The sequence below is a fragment of the Oncorhynchus mykiss genome, chromosome 23 (assembly GCF_013265735.2).
Source record: "Oncorhynchus mykiss isolate Arlee chromosome 23, USDA_OmykA_1.1, whole genome shotgun sequence".
NCBI classification, from domain to species: domain Eukaryota; kingdom Metazoa; phylum Chordata; class Actinopteri; order Salmoniformes; family Salmonidae; genus Oncorhynchus; species Oncorhynchus mykiss.
The window spans coordinates 50,238,690-50,253,570 of NC_048587.1; the positions used below are offsets into that span (position 1 = coordinate 50,238,690).

At 41.2% G+C, this 14,881-nt stretch overlaps 1 protein-coding gene across 3 annotated transcripts in view; it reads right to left on the minus strand.

The window, feature by feature from the left end:
• The window catches only part of LOC110503025 (beta-1,3-N-acetylglucosaminyltransferase radical fringe), a 38,429-nt gene extending 23,622 nt beyond the window's left edge, over nucleotides 1–14,807 (minus strand). The window contains exons 1-3 of one of the 3 annotated variants that reach the window (XM_036960734.1): nucleotides 13,993–14,807; nucleotides 13,269–13,340; nucleotides 11,940–12,556 (exon numbers count right to left, since the gene is read on the minus strand). In XM_036960734.1, coding sequence (XP_036816629.1) covers nucleotides 11,940–12,455 — 516 coding nt within the window. In that variant the 5' untranslated portion in view covers nucleotides 12,456–12,556; nucleotides 13,269–13,340; nucleotides 13,993–14,807. Of the gene's footprint in view, nucleotides 1–11,939; nucleotides 12,693–13,268 lie in introns of those variants that run through there. The other 2 variants (XM_036960732.1, XM_036960731.1) reach the window with 2 other exon arrangements.
• Nucleotides 14,808–14,881: the final 74 nt, after the last annotated feature.

Sequence of the window (14,881 nt, forward strand, 5' to 3'; positions counted from 1 at the left end):
GTAATACTGAAAAAAAAAGCAATTCACTTTTTGTCCTAATACAAAGTGTTATGTTTGGGGCAAATCCAATACAACACATTACTGAGTACCACTCTCCATATTTTCAAGCATAGTGGTGGCTGCAACATTATGTGTGTTATGGCTATGCTTGTAATCGTTAAGGACTGGGGAGTTAGCAAGAATACAGTGACTATTCCCACATAAAATTGAAATAATTTTTTTAAGCTATCATTATGGGGTATTGTGTGGAGATGGGTGATATACATTTATTTTTTAAAAATCCTTTCTGAATTCAGGCTGTAATAAAATGTGGAATAAGGGGTATGAATACTTTCTGAAGGCACTGTACATTCTCTGACAGGCTGTTGAAACAACGCACATGCACGCACCCACACACACACGACAAAAGTGATAACATCTTGTATAAACATTTCAAAATACCATGGTTCTACTCTAGTTGTTTAAAAGTTGCTTTACCGTGCAGGTGAAGGCTTCCAATCCCTTCATTCTACAGTAACTTTCATCCTTCCCTCAAGTCCTTTTCCACCAACTTTATTATGAACACTGTAGAAGGATTCCTAGAAGAAGTTTCCACATTTGAAAGACTCAGAGAGTAAAGCTGTGACTCAGTGTGGTTCCATTTCTCTCATTTCTTCAGAGAAACCCTCCCACTTATACAGAGACAAGGTTAGCCTTGAGATTGTGTTCACTCAGCAAGATAGGGCCTGAAGAGAAATGGCTGCTCTCTCATAGGGTTTTAACAGGCCCAAATAAACACAGCAGGCATCCTTTAAATGCTCTAGGTAGATATTGCCCATAGTCACAGATCTAGGATCAGCTTACCCACCATAAATTCTAACTTTAACCATTAGTGAGGAGAAACACAAAACAGACCTTAGATCAGTGTCTTGTAGCAACTTCATACTACTCCATAAACCCTGCATGAGCCAGACTGACTGTTTGAAAGCTCCATTCCATCGAACCTCAGACACCAATCAGAGCCCTGTCCCTCTATAGATCCCACTACTCTTCAAACCATCTGGGTTTCCTAACAGTAAAACAACTGAAGAGTCTGTCACATCCACATGATCTACAAATTAGTAGAACAACCCAGCTGCTGCTCTTAACGGATGCTCCTAAAATTGTCTGTTGAGTGGCTCAACCTTGTTGACCTAAAGCCTATGAGAGCTACAACAGTCTGAGCCAACAGTTAAAATGATAGGTAGGTTGTCACACTTGGACAACAAGACTTTTAGTCAAATGTTGTGCAGGTGGTTAGTAGACTGTAGACACACATTGGGCCTTTGGCACAACGCAGTCTTTGAACAGTCATCTTCTGGGCTGTCCCAAATGGCATCCCTATGGTCCTGGTCAAAAGTAGTGCACTATAAAGGGAATAGGGTGCCATTTGGGACACACTGCTGGAGCAGCCTGGGAGGTAGAATCTTTTTATGTCAACACAAAAAGAGCTGGTTAGAAACGGTGGTCCAACATCTGTGACGTTAGTTACTGAGCAAATTGGGCCAGTGTGTTTGGTCCTGTTAATGTGCAGCTGAACACTGGAACTCTTTGTGTTGTAGGGCCTCACTGCTGATCTGTTTTATAGGCTCAGAACAGACCGGTGATATTAACCACAGTCACATTCTCTCTCTGACTCAAATGGTACCCTATTCCCTATATAGCGCACATGTAGTACATCAGGGTCCATACGGTGCTATTTGGGACGCACATCAGTTTCTGGTTGGTCCCTAAACTTCAGTGGCTGAGCTAACACCCCTGCTGTTTACTCAAGCAGTGCAAAGGTGTGCTGGCATAAAAAAGTTGCATAGGTGTGAGGCAGAGTACTTTATGTGCATTTCAAGATGCGTTTCAAGATGCAGTGTGTTTAAAGTATTCTGAGTGTGAAATAACCATAAGTGTGAAGGTGTGTTTTAATGTGACTATGTTGGCTATGGAAAGAGTATGAAGTAGCCCTTCACTCCTTTCTCTTCAAGTTAATCAGAACTGACAAATGGGAACCCATTCCAACTTTAAACACACTATTTGACACATGGGAATCTTTCATTAAGGGAAAACTTCAGGATCTACCCCATGACACAGTTCTGGATCTACCCCATGACACAGTTCAGGATCTACCCCATGACACAATTCAGGATCTACTCCATGACACAATTCTGGATCTACCCCATGACACAATTCTGGATCTACCCCATGACACAGTTCTGGATCTACCCCATGACACAGTTCTGGATCTACCCCATGACACAGTTCTGGATCTACCCCATGACACAGTTCTGGATCTACCCCATGACACAGTTCAGGATCGACCCCATGACACAGTTCTGGATCTACCCCATGACACAGTTCAGGATCTACCCCATGACACAGTTCTGGATCTACCCCATGACACAGTTCTGGATCTACCCCATGACACAGTTCAGGATCTACCCCATGACACAGTTCAGGTCCTCACCATGACACAGTTCAGGTCCTACCCCATGACACAGTTCAGGATCTACCCCATGACACAGTTCTGGATCTACCCCATGACACAGTTCAGGATCTACCCCATGACACAGTTCTGGTCCTACCCCATGACACAGTTCTGGTCCTACCCCATGACACAGTTCTGGTCCTACCCCATGACACAGTTCTGGTCCTACCCCATGACACAGTTCTGGTCCTACCCCATGACACAGTTCTGGTTCTACCCCATGACACAGTTCTGGTCCTACTCCATGACACAGTTCTGGTCCTACCCCATGACACAGTTCTGGTCCTACCCCATGACACAGTTCTGGTCCTACCCCATGACACAGTTCTGGTCCTACTCCATGACACAGTTCTGGTCCTACCCCATGACACAGTTCTGGTCCTACCCCATGACACAGTTCTGGTCCTACTCCATGACACAGTTCTGGTCCTACCCCATGACACAGTTCTGGTCCTACCCCATGACACAGTTCTGGTCCTACCCCATGACACAGTTCTGGTCCTACCCCATGACACAGTTCTGGTCCTACTCCATGACACAGTTCTGGTCCTACCCCATGACACAGTTCTAGATCTAGCCCATGACACAGTTCTGGATCTACCCCATGACACAGTTCAAGATCTACCCCATGACACAGTTCTGGATCTACCCCATGACAGTTCAGGATCTACCCCATGACACAGTTCAGGATCTACCCCATGACACAGTTCTGGATCTACCCCATGACACAGTTCTGGTCCTACGCCATGACACAGTTCAGGATCTACCCCATGACACAGTTCAGGATCTACCCCATGACACAGTTCTGGTCCTACCCCATGACACAGTTCTGGTCCTACCCCATGACACAGTTCTGGTCCTACCCCATGACACAGTTCTGGTCCTACCCCATGACACAGTTCTGGTCCTACCCCATGACACAGTTCTGGTCCTACCCCATGACACAGTTCTGGTCCTACCCCATGACACAGTTCTGGTCCTACCCCATGACACAGTTCTGGTCCTACCCCATGACACAGTTCTGGTCCTACCCAATGACACAGTTCTGGTCCTACCCCATGACACAGTTCTGGTCCTACCCCATGACACAGTTCTGGTCCTACCCCATGACACAGTTCTGGTCCTACTCCATGACACAGTTCTGGTCCTACTCCATGACACAGTTCTGGTCCTACTCCATGACACAGTTCTGGTCCTACCCCATGACACAGTTCTGGTCCTACTCCATGACACAGTTCTGGTCCTACTCCATGACACAGTTCTGGTCCTACTCCATGACACAGTTCTGGTCCTACTCCATGACACAGTTCTGGTCCTACTCCATAACACAGTTCTCCCCAGCTGTGCTCTTTAGCCTGTTGACATACACACCTATGCAACCTACATGTACAAATTACCTTGACTAACCTGCACCCCTGCACATTTACTCAGTAGCGGGACCCCTGTATATAGCCTCGTTATTGTTATGTAATTCTACTGTGTCACTTTTACTTTATTTAGTAAATATTTTCTTAACTATTTATTGAACTGCACTGTTGGATAAGGGCTTGTATAAGTAAGCACTTCACAGTTGTATTCCTGTTGTATTCGGCACATGTGACAAATACAATTTGATACAGTACCAGTCAAAAGTTTGGACACACCTACTCATTCAAGGGTTTTTCTTAATTTGTACTATTTTCTACATTGTAGAATAATAGTGAAGACATCAAAACCATGAAATAACACATATGGAATCATGTAGTAACCAAAAAAGTGTTAACCAATTCAAAATATATTTTATATTTGAGATTCTTCAAAGTAGCCACCCTTTGCCTTGATGACAGCTTTGCACACTCTTGGCATTCTCTCAACCAGCTTCACCTGGAATGCTTTTCCAACAAGGAGTATGCCGAGCACTTATTGGCTGCTTTTCCTCCACTCTGCGGTCCAACTCATCCCAAACCATCTCAATTGGGTTTAGGTCAGGTGATTGTGGAGGCCAGATCATTTGATGCAGCCTCCTATAGATCCCTGGCTGGGGACCACTGATATATAATATATTCTACAGCCTCCTATAGATCCCTGTGTTGGGACTGGGGAGCCCCTGTGTTTGGAGAGGGATTACACCAGAGAATTCTCCCCCTTTCTCCCTCCCTTGTTATTCACCCTGACTTATCCACTAAACACATTTCTCCTGACCCCCAGCCCCCTGCTCATTCTTCCTGCTCCTATCCCAACCCCTTTACCTAAAGACATGTCCCCTCTCCCCAACCGGCCCAGCACCCTCTCCCCCTTCCTTCCCAGTTCACCCACCCAACCCTTCTCCCACAGATTCCCAATGCACCCCTGCCATCTAAAGGGGAGGTGGGGGTGGTGGAGGAGGAGGGGGGCAGATTCCTGTAGAGTGAGAGAACAAACACAGCAGTGTGTTCCTCCTACTCATGTCTCCTGCTCTCCTCTAGTTGCTCAGGAACTTCCTCCCTCTGGGAACCCAGGGTCTACCACCACACACACATGCTTCCCAACCCTACTGAGACACCCAGGGCATACAACCAGCAGCTGCCATGCCTTTACACCACATACACAAGCTGTCATGTGCTTAACCATTCCATATCCCCTGCCAGCCATGGTTCCACACACACACACACACACACACACACACACACACACACACACACACACACACACACACACCAGATCCTATGGCCACTGAGCCACCGTTCAGTAGAACATCCGTCCTTCTATACCATCTCTACTCAGACATCTGTTCTGTCCTTCCATACCATCTCTACTACTGTCTACTCCAACATCTGTTCCGTCCTTCTATACCATCTCTACTACGGTCTACTCCAACATCTGTTCCGTCCTTCTATACCATCTCTACTACTGTCTACTCCAACATCTGTTCCGTCCTTCTATACCATCTCTACTACTGTCTACTCCAACATCTGTTCCGTCCTTCTATACCATCTCTACTACTGTCTACTCCAACATCTGTTCCGTCCTTCTATACCATCTCTACTACTGTCTACTCCAACATCTGTTCTGTCCTTCTATACCATCTCTACTACTGTCTACTCCAACATCTGTTCCGTCCTTCTATACCATCTCTACTACTGTCTACTCCAACATCTGTTCCGTCCTTCTATACCATCTCTACTACGGTCTACTCCAACATCTGTTCCGTCCTTCTATACCATCTCTACTACTGTCTACTCCAACATCTGTTCCGTCCTTCTATACCATCTCTACTACTGTCTACTCCAACATCTGTTCCGTCCTTCTATACCATCTCTACTACTGTCTACTCCAACATCTGTTCCGTCCTTCTATACCATCTCTACTACTGTCTACTCCAACATCGATTCCGTCCTTCTATACCATCTCTACTACTGTCTACTCCAACATCTGTTCCGTCCTTCTATACCATCTCTACTACTGTCTACTCCAACGTCTGTTCCGTCCTTCTATACCATCTCTACTACTGTCTACTCCAACGTCTGTTCCGTCCTTCTATACCATCTCTACTACTGTCTACTCCAACATCTGTTCCGTCCTTCTATACCATCTCTACTACTGTCTACTCCAACGTCTGTTCCGTCCTTCTATACCATCTCTACTACTGTCTACTCCAACATCTGTTCCGTCCTTCTATACCATCTCTGCTACTGTCTACTCCAACATCTGTTCCGTCCTTCTATACCATCTCTACTACTGTCTACTCCAACATCTGTTCCGTCCTTCTATACCCTCTCTACTCCAACATCTGTTCTGTCCTTCTGTACCACCTCTACTCCAACATATGTTCCGTCCTTCTATACCACCTCTACTACTGTCTACTCCAACATCTGTTCTGTCCTTCTGTACCATCATGTGGTTTGCTAGAAGAGTTATAGAACCAGATCCAAAGAGTCAATTGATTCCAAATGACCTCTATGCTCTTGACACGCTTATTTTCATTCTGAACCACATGAGCTGATACTCTTGGCAATGGGCAAGTCCATGTCAACAGAATTACGCTGGCTATTTTTCACTTAAAAATGTATGCCAAACAAAAATAACCTCTATATGACATGTTCTACATGATATGTTCAATATGATACGGTATGTTCTATATGATGTGTTCTATATAATACAGTATGTTCTAAATGATATAGAACATACTGTATAATATATTCTATATGATACAGTGTGTTCTATGTGATACAGTATGTTCTATATAATACAGTATGTTCTATATGATGTCTTCTATATAATACATTGTTCTAAATGATACAGTAAGTTCTTTATAATACAGTATGTTCTTTATAATACAGTATGTTCTATATTCTATATGATATGTTCTATATGATACAGTATGTTCTTTATAATACAGTATGTTCTATATTCTATATGATATGTTCTATATGATACAGTATGTTCTTTATAATACAGTATGTTCTATATGATATGTTCTATATGATACAGTATGTTCTTTATAATACAGTATGTTCTATGTTCTATATAATACAGTATGTTCTAAATGATACAGTATGCTCTTTATAATACAGTATGTTCTATATGATACGTTATAAATGATGTGTTCTATATGATACAGTATGTTCTATATGTTCTATATGCTACAATATGATATGTTCTATATGATACAGTGTGTTCTATATGATACAGTATGTTCTTTATAATACAGTATGTTCTAAATTCTATATTATATGTTCTACATGATACAGTATGTTCTATATGATACAGTATGCTCTTTATAATACAGTATGTTCTATATGATACAGTATGTTCTATATGGTATGTTCTATATGATACGTTCTATATGATAGTATGTTTTATATGACATGTTCTATATGATACAGCATGTTCTATATGATATGTTCTATATGCTACAATATGATACAGCATGTTCTATATGATACAGCATGTTCTATATGATATGTTCTATATGCTACAATATGATACAGCATGTTCTATATGATACAGTGTGTTCTATATAATATGTTCTATATGACACAGTATGTTCTATATGATTTGTTCATATGATATGCTCTATATAATAAAGTGTGTTCTATATGATGTGTTTTATACAATACAGTGTGTTCTATATGATGTGTTCTATATGATACAGTGTGTTCTATATGATACAGTATGTTCTATATGATATGCTCTATATAATACAGTGTGTTCTATATGATACAGTATGTTCTATATGATGTGTTCTATATGATACAGTGTGTTCTATATGATATGCTCTATATGATACAGTGTGTTCTATATGATATGCTCTATATGATACAGTGTGTTCTATATGATTTGCTCTATATGATACAGTGTGTTCTATATGATGTGTTCTATATGATACAGTGTGTTCTATATGATACAGTGTGTTCTATATGATGTGTTCTATATGATACAGTGTGTTCTATATGATAGTGTGTTCTATATGATACAGTATGTTCTATATGATGTGTTCTATATGATGTGTTCTATATGATACAGTATGTGTTCTATATGATACAGTATGTGTTCTATATGATGTGTTCTATATGATACAGTGTGTTCTATATGATATAGTGTGTTCTATATGATGTGTTCTATATGATGTGTTCTATATGATACAGTGTGTTCTATATGATATGCTCTATATAATACAGTGTGTTCTATATGATACAGTGTGTTCTATATGATACAGTGTGTTCTATATGATTTGTTCATATGATACAGTATGTATGTTCTATATGATTTGTTCATATGATATGCTCTATATAATACAGTGTGTTCTATATGATATATGATAAAGTATATGTTCTATATGATATGATTTGTTTATACGATATGCTCTATATATATATATATAATACAGTATGTTCTATATATGTGTGTGTTCTATATGATACAGTATGTATGTTCTATATGATATGCTCTATATAATACAGTATGTTCTATATGTGTTCTATATGATTTGTTCATATGATAGTGTGTTCTATATGATGTGCTCTATTTAATACAGTGTGTTCTATAGGATGTGTTCTATATTATATGTTCTACATGATGTGTTTTATGATGTGTTCTCTATGATACAGTGTGTTCTATATGATGTGTTCTATATTATATGTTCTACATGATGTGTTTTATGATGTGTTCTCTATGATACAATAGGTTCTATAACGTGGTATTTTTTTAATGTAACCTTTATTTAACTAGGTAAGTCAGTTAAGAACAAATTCTTATTTTCAATGACGGCCTAGGAAGAGTGGGTTAACTGTTTTGGTTCTGGGGCAGAACGACAGATGTTTTATCTCGTCAGCTCGGGGATTCGATCTTGCAACCTTTCGGTTACTAGTCCAAAGCTCAAACCATTAGGCTACCTGCCGACCCATGATACAGTATATTCCATATGATGTGTTCTATATGATACAGTATGTTCTATATAATATCATCTATATGGTAGAGTATGTTCTATATGATATGTTCTATATGATGTGCTCTATATGATGATTTCTATATGATACAGTATGTTCTATATGATACAGTATGTTCTATATGATACGCCATATTTTACAGTTGAAGTCAGAAGTCTGCATACACTTAGGTTGGAGTCATTAAAACTAGTTTTTCAACCACTCCACAAATGTCTTGTTAACAAACTATATTTTTGGCAAGTCGGTTAGGAGATCTACGTTGTGCATGACACAAGTAATTTTTCCAACGATTATTTAACTTATAATTCACTGTATCACAATTCCAGTGGGTCAGAAGTTTACACTAAGTTGACGGTGCCTTTAAACAGCTTGGAAAATTACAGAAAATGATGTCATGGCTTTAGAAGCTTCTGATAGGCTAATTGACAATTTGAGTCAATTGGAGGTGTACCTGTGGATGTATTTCAAGGCCTACCTTCAAACTCAGTGCCTCTTTGCATGACATCATGGGAAAATCAAAAGAAATCAGCCAAGACCTCAGAAAAAAAATGTGTAGACCTCCACAAGTCTGGTTCATCCTTGGGAGCAATTTCCAAACACCTGAAGGTACCACACTCATCTGTACAAACAATAGTACGTTAGTATAAACACCATGGGACCACGCAGCTGCCATACCGCCCAGGAAGGAGATGCATTCTGTCTCTTAGAGATCAACGTACTTTGGTGCGAAAAGTGCAAATCAATCCCAGAACAACAGCAAAGGACCTTGTGAAGATGCTGGAGGAAACGGGTACAAAAGTATCTATATCCACAGTAAAACGAGTCCTATATCGACATAACCTGAAAGGCCGCTCAGCAAGGAAGAAGACACTGCTCCAAAACCGCCATAAAATAGCCAGACTACGGTTTGCAACTGCACATGGGGACAAAGATCGTACTTTTGGAGAAATATCCTCTGGTCTGATGAAACAGAAATAGAACTGTTTGGCCATAATGACCATCATTATGTTTGGAGGAAAAAGGGGGAGGCTTGCAAGCCAAAGAACACCATCCCAATTGTGAAGCATGGGGTTGGCAGCATCATGTTGTGGGGGTGCTTTGCTGCTGGAGGGACTGATGCACGTCACAAAATAGATGGCATCATGAGGTAGGAAAATGATGTAGATATATTGAAGCAACATCTCAATACATCAATCAGGAAGTTAAAGCTTGGTCACAAATGGGTCTTCTAATTGGACAATGACTCCAAGCATACTTCCAAAGTTGTGGCAAAATGGCTTAAGGACAACAAAGTCAAGGTATTGGAGTGGCCATCAGAAAGGCCTGACCTCAATCCTATAGAAAATGTGTAGGCAGAACTGAAAAAGTGTGTGTGAGCAAGGAGGCCTACAAACCTGACTCAGTTACACCAGCTCTGTCAGGAGGAATGGGCCAAAATTCACCCAACTTATTGTGGGAAGCTTGTGGAAGGCTACCCGAAACGTTTGACCCAAGTTAAACTATTTAAAGGCAATGCTGCCAAATACTAATTGAGTGTATGTAAACTTCTGACCCACTGGGAATGTGAAGAAGGAAATAAAAGCTGAAATAAATCACTCCCTCTACTATTATTCTGACATTTCACATTCTTAAAATAAAGTGGTGATCCTAACTGACCTAAGACAGGGCATTTTTACTAGGATTAAATGTCAGGAAGTATGAAAAACTGAGTTTAAATGTATTTGACTAAGGTGCATGTAAACTTCCGACTTCAACCTGTATATGATACAGCCACAACTGTCAGTAAGAGTGATCATGATTGAGTCTTTGAATGAAGAGAATGAGATAAAACTGTCCAGTTTGAGTGGTTTTTGCAGCTCGTTCCAGTCGAGAGCTGCAGTGAACTGAAAAGACAAGCAATCCAGGGATGTGTGTGCTTTGGGAACCTTTAACAGAATGTGACTGATAGAACCGGTATTGGATGTGGAGGATAAGGGCTGCAGTAGATATTTCAGCTAGGGGGGAGTGAGGCCTAAGAGGGTTTTATAAATAAGCATCAACCAATGGGTCTTGCGAGATGACCAGTTTACAGAGGAGTATAGTGTGCAGTGATGTGTCCTATAAGGAGCATTGGTAGTAAATCTGATGGCCAAACGGTAAAGAACATCTAGCCGCTCGAGAACACCCTTACCTGCCGATCTATAAATGATGTCTCCGTAATCTAGCATGAGTAGGATGGTCATCTGAAGCAGAGTTAGTTTGGCAGCTGGGGTGAAAGAGGAGTGATTACGATTGAGGAAACCAAGTCTAGATTTAACTATATCCTGCAGCTTTGATATGTGCTGAGAGAAGGACAGTGTCTAGCCATACTCCCAAGTACTTGTATGAGGTGACAACCTCAAGCTCTAAACCCTCAGAGGTAGTAATAACACCTGTGGGAAAATGGGCATTCTTCTTACCAAACCACATGACCTTTGTTTTTTTTGGAGGTGTTCAGGAGAAGACAGAGAAAGCTGGTTGGGCACTAAGAAAACTTTGTTGTAGAGCGTTTAACACAAAATCCAGGGAGGGGCCAGCTGAGTATAAGACTACCATCTGCAGATAAATGTTTGAAAGAATATATATGATATATTCTATATTTTAAACTGGGTGGTTCGAGCCCTGAAGGCTGATTGGCTGACAGCTGTGGTATATCAGACCGCATACCACGGGTATGACAATACATTTATTTTTACTGCTCTAATTACGTTGGTAACCAGTTTATAATAGCAATAAGGCAACTCGGGGGTTTGGGGTATATAGCCAATATCCAGGCACTCTGCGATGCGTTGTGCATAAGAACATCCCTTAGCCATGGTATATTGGCCATATACCACACCCCCTCGTGCCTCATTGCTTAATTAATTATATGTTCTATATGAGACAGTATGTTCTATATGATATTTTAAGAGAGAGAAAGAGAAAGAGAGAAAGGTGTCCTGGAGGACTTGGTAACAGTACAAGACAAATCTACCCTGTGGACAAAATGTGTGTGTATGCCTACGTGTGTTCCTCCCTACCTGTTCTTTGGCTTTGGACACCCAGGTCTGGAACAGCAGATCCAATCTGGACTTGTGGTACTTCCTGGTGGTCTTCACCGCTATGAAAATGTCTTTCAGCTCCAGAGGGTTCCTGGGCCGAGACCCTCCAGCCCCCATCACACCCCCAGTTCTGTGGAGAAAGTCCCCGTCTGACCCTGTCTGAGAGTCTATATGCTTCCCAGCACCCTGGGTGTCAGCTCGACGAGCTGTATACACCCAGTCCCCATCCACAGTCCTATTGGTCTCTCTTGGTGTACTTTGCCCCATAGAGTCACCATCAATCCCATTACGCCCCACTGTCACTTTCCCCATATCTGCCTGGAGAGGAACCACCAGACGTCCAGGGTGCCAGGCAGGCTTGTTGTGGGCCCGGGGCCGGGGAAGGTCCCCCTGATGCTGTGAGGGCTGGAGGGTGGGGATGAGGAGCAACAGGGCACAGAGAGCCAGGGAGAACAGGAAGCAGAGCTTGCTGACACCCATTGAGGAGACATGCATCCTGATTGGCCACTGGAGGGGCCTGTCAGCCGCCAGCGCCAGCTTTGCTCCCCACACCGCCGTGTCCCATCTGTATGACCTCACACGGGAACCTGAAGAGACTTCGACACACAACATCATCATTATCATCACCCTCACCCCCAAGCCATTAGACTGATTCATAAAAATTGCCACCGGACAATTTACATTGACGACCCCTCCCCCTGTACACTGCTGCTACTCTATGTTTGTTTGCTACCTATGCATAGTCACTTCGCCCCCACCTACATGTACAGATTACCTCAACTAGTCTGTACCCCTGCACACTGACTCGGTACTGGTGCCCCCTGTATATAGCCTCGTTATTCTTATTCTGTTACTTTTTGTTATAGCCTACTTGGTAAATATTTTCTTATTTTTGAACTGCACTGTTGGTTAAGGGCTTGTAAGTAAGCATTTCACTGTAAAGTCTACACTTGTTGTATTCGGTGCATATGGCAAATGAAGGTTGATTTGATTTGATCATAAAATGACAGTGACACACTTGAGAACATAATCTAGCTGGAAACTGGCTCCTGCATTGGGTTTACTATAGCCTGGGTGACAGACAGACCAGACTGTTTCTACGTAAAAGGACCAAGTTTTCGCTGTACAACTGTATAAATATTCTGTCCATCTCAAATGGCAGAAACTCCCTCTTCTGTCTGACGACTAACTTTTGCTGAATTGGCAAAGACAGGCATGTAGAGTCTGGAAGTTCTCCTCTTGGCACATCATCACTCACGCCCTGCAATTTGTCAGTTTATAAGTGTCACATTAAATAGCAAGACTTACCTTCAGTGTGTGAGCAATTTCCTGTTTGCTGCTATTTTCAGAGTGAATGATACTTCAACTGGTAACAGATGTCTGTTGTAGGAAGCAGAGGGATGAAATCCAACCCTTTTTTCTTTACTAAAATTAGCCTCCTTAGAGAAATATGAGCTCTTAGCACATATAGATATGTGGATATAGCATGAAGGAGAAAGAATGGTTTATGAATTAGATATGAATCATTTACAGGATGGATGTAAATAAATAATCCTAATGCATAAAATAAATGTTAACTTGCCTAGTTTGGGATTATCTAAAACAGTCAAAAATAGAAATTGTTTTTTTCCTCTGAAGATTATGCATCGCAAATCTGGCAGATTGGGGCACTGCCAATAGAAACAGGTCTGACTGCTGTGGGCTTGGTGATTTAAAAAATGTATGAATGCAAAAACAATGCGATTTAGCAACATTATCGGCTCTTAAAAAGTCAATTTAAAGTTTAAAAAGATGTTTAGGAGTTGTTTTGTGTCCATTTCGTGCATGTAGGCTGTCCTACGGTAAACAAGAGAGGCAAGAGTCTGTGGTCTAATAAATTATTTTGAATTAGGCTACATTATATGAAAATGTAGCACTTCCTAATCGATATTGAGGCAATAATGTACAATAACCCTAAGTATACCGATTTACTTAAAACACCTATTCTGTGATGAAGAAAATAGCTACATTGTAGGCCTAATAACTTACTTACATGGAAAGAAAATAAACCACATGGCTGTGGATTTACATCTTGTACATTTTGTAAAACAAAACACCAGGGAACTGGTCACCAATAATGAATTAAGTGAGCAGAATCTGACCAAAGAAGAGATAAATAAAGGTTTCCGGGCGCTTTTAATCCTCTTCAACGATCGTCTCTTTTTTGTCTCATCGTCTTGATTTTGATTCGATCGGTCTCAAACTTTAACCATCGCTTTCAGCAGCTCGCTTATACGACCGCGATTCAAAGTAGCCAAGCTGTGCACTCCGCAAGTCAAATGCAAGTGAATTAAACAACATCATGTGTTTCCATTGCGATTATAAACGGTTTATGTTTCTCCGATTCCTCTCAAACCACCTATTAACTTCCTCTCCAAAATAAAATCATCTGAAACTGAGCGCCCTCTGGCTGGTGATGCTGACCTGGCCCTTGCTACAATATGTAACTTTTTGGGAGAATCGAACACATTCACATAGAAATATGAGTTATAGATATTTCATTCATATTGAAAGCAAGTATACGAAGCGGTACTTCTGTTCTATGTGTGCTACTTCTATGCTTCCCGTGCTGAAGTTTCGTTTTGTGTCTTTTACATTCGGTTTTACACGCCAGCTTCAAACAGATGAATATACAATATTATTGGTTATGGAAATATACATTCCACAGCGGTTTAGATCGTACACTGATTCTCTATCCAATGACTGCTTGTTTTGTCACAAACTGAAATTAGGCGAAGCGAACTATCAGGATTTTTGCAACCAGGAAATGGCGGATCGATTTCCGCATAATGAATCTGTCCCTGTAGCATAGTAGCCTAAGGGTGTATTCATTACGCCAATTCTGTTGCAAAACTTTTCTTAAACGGAAGCAAACTGTTTGG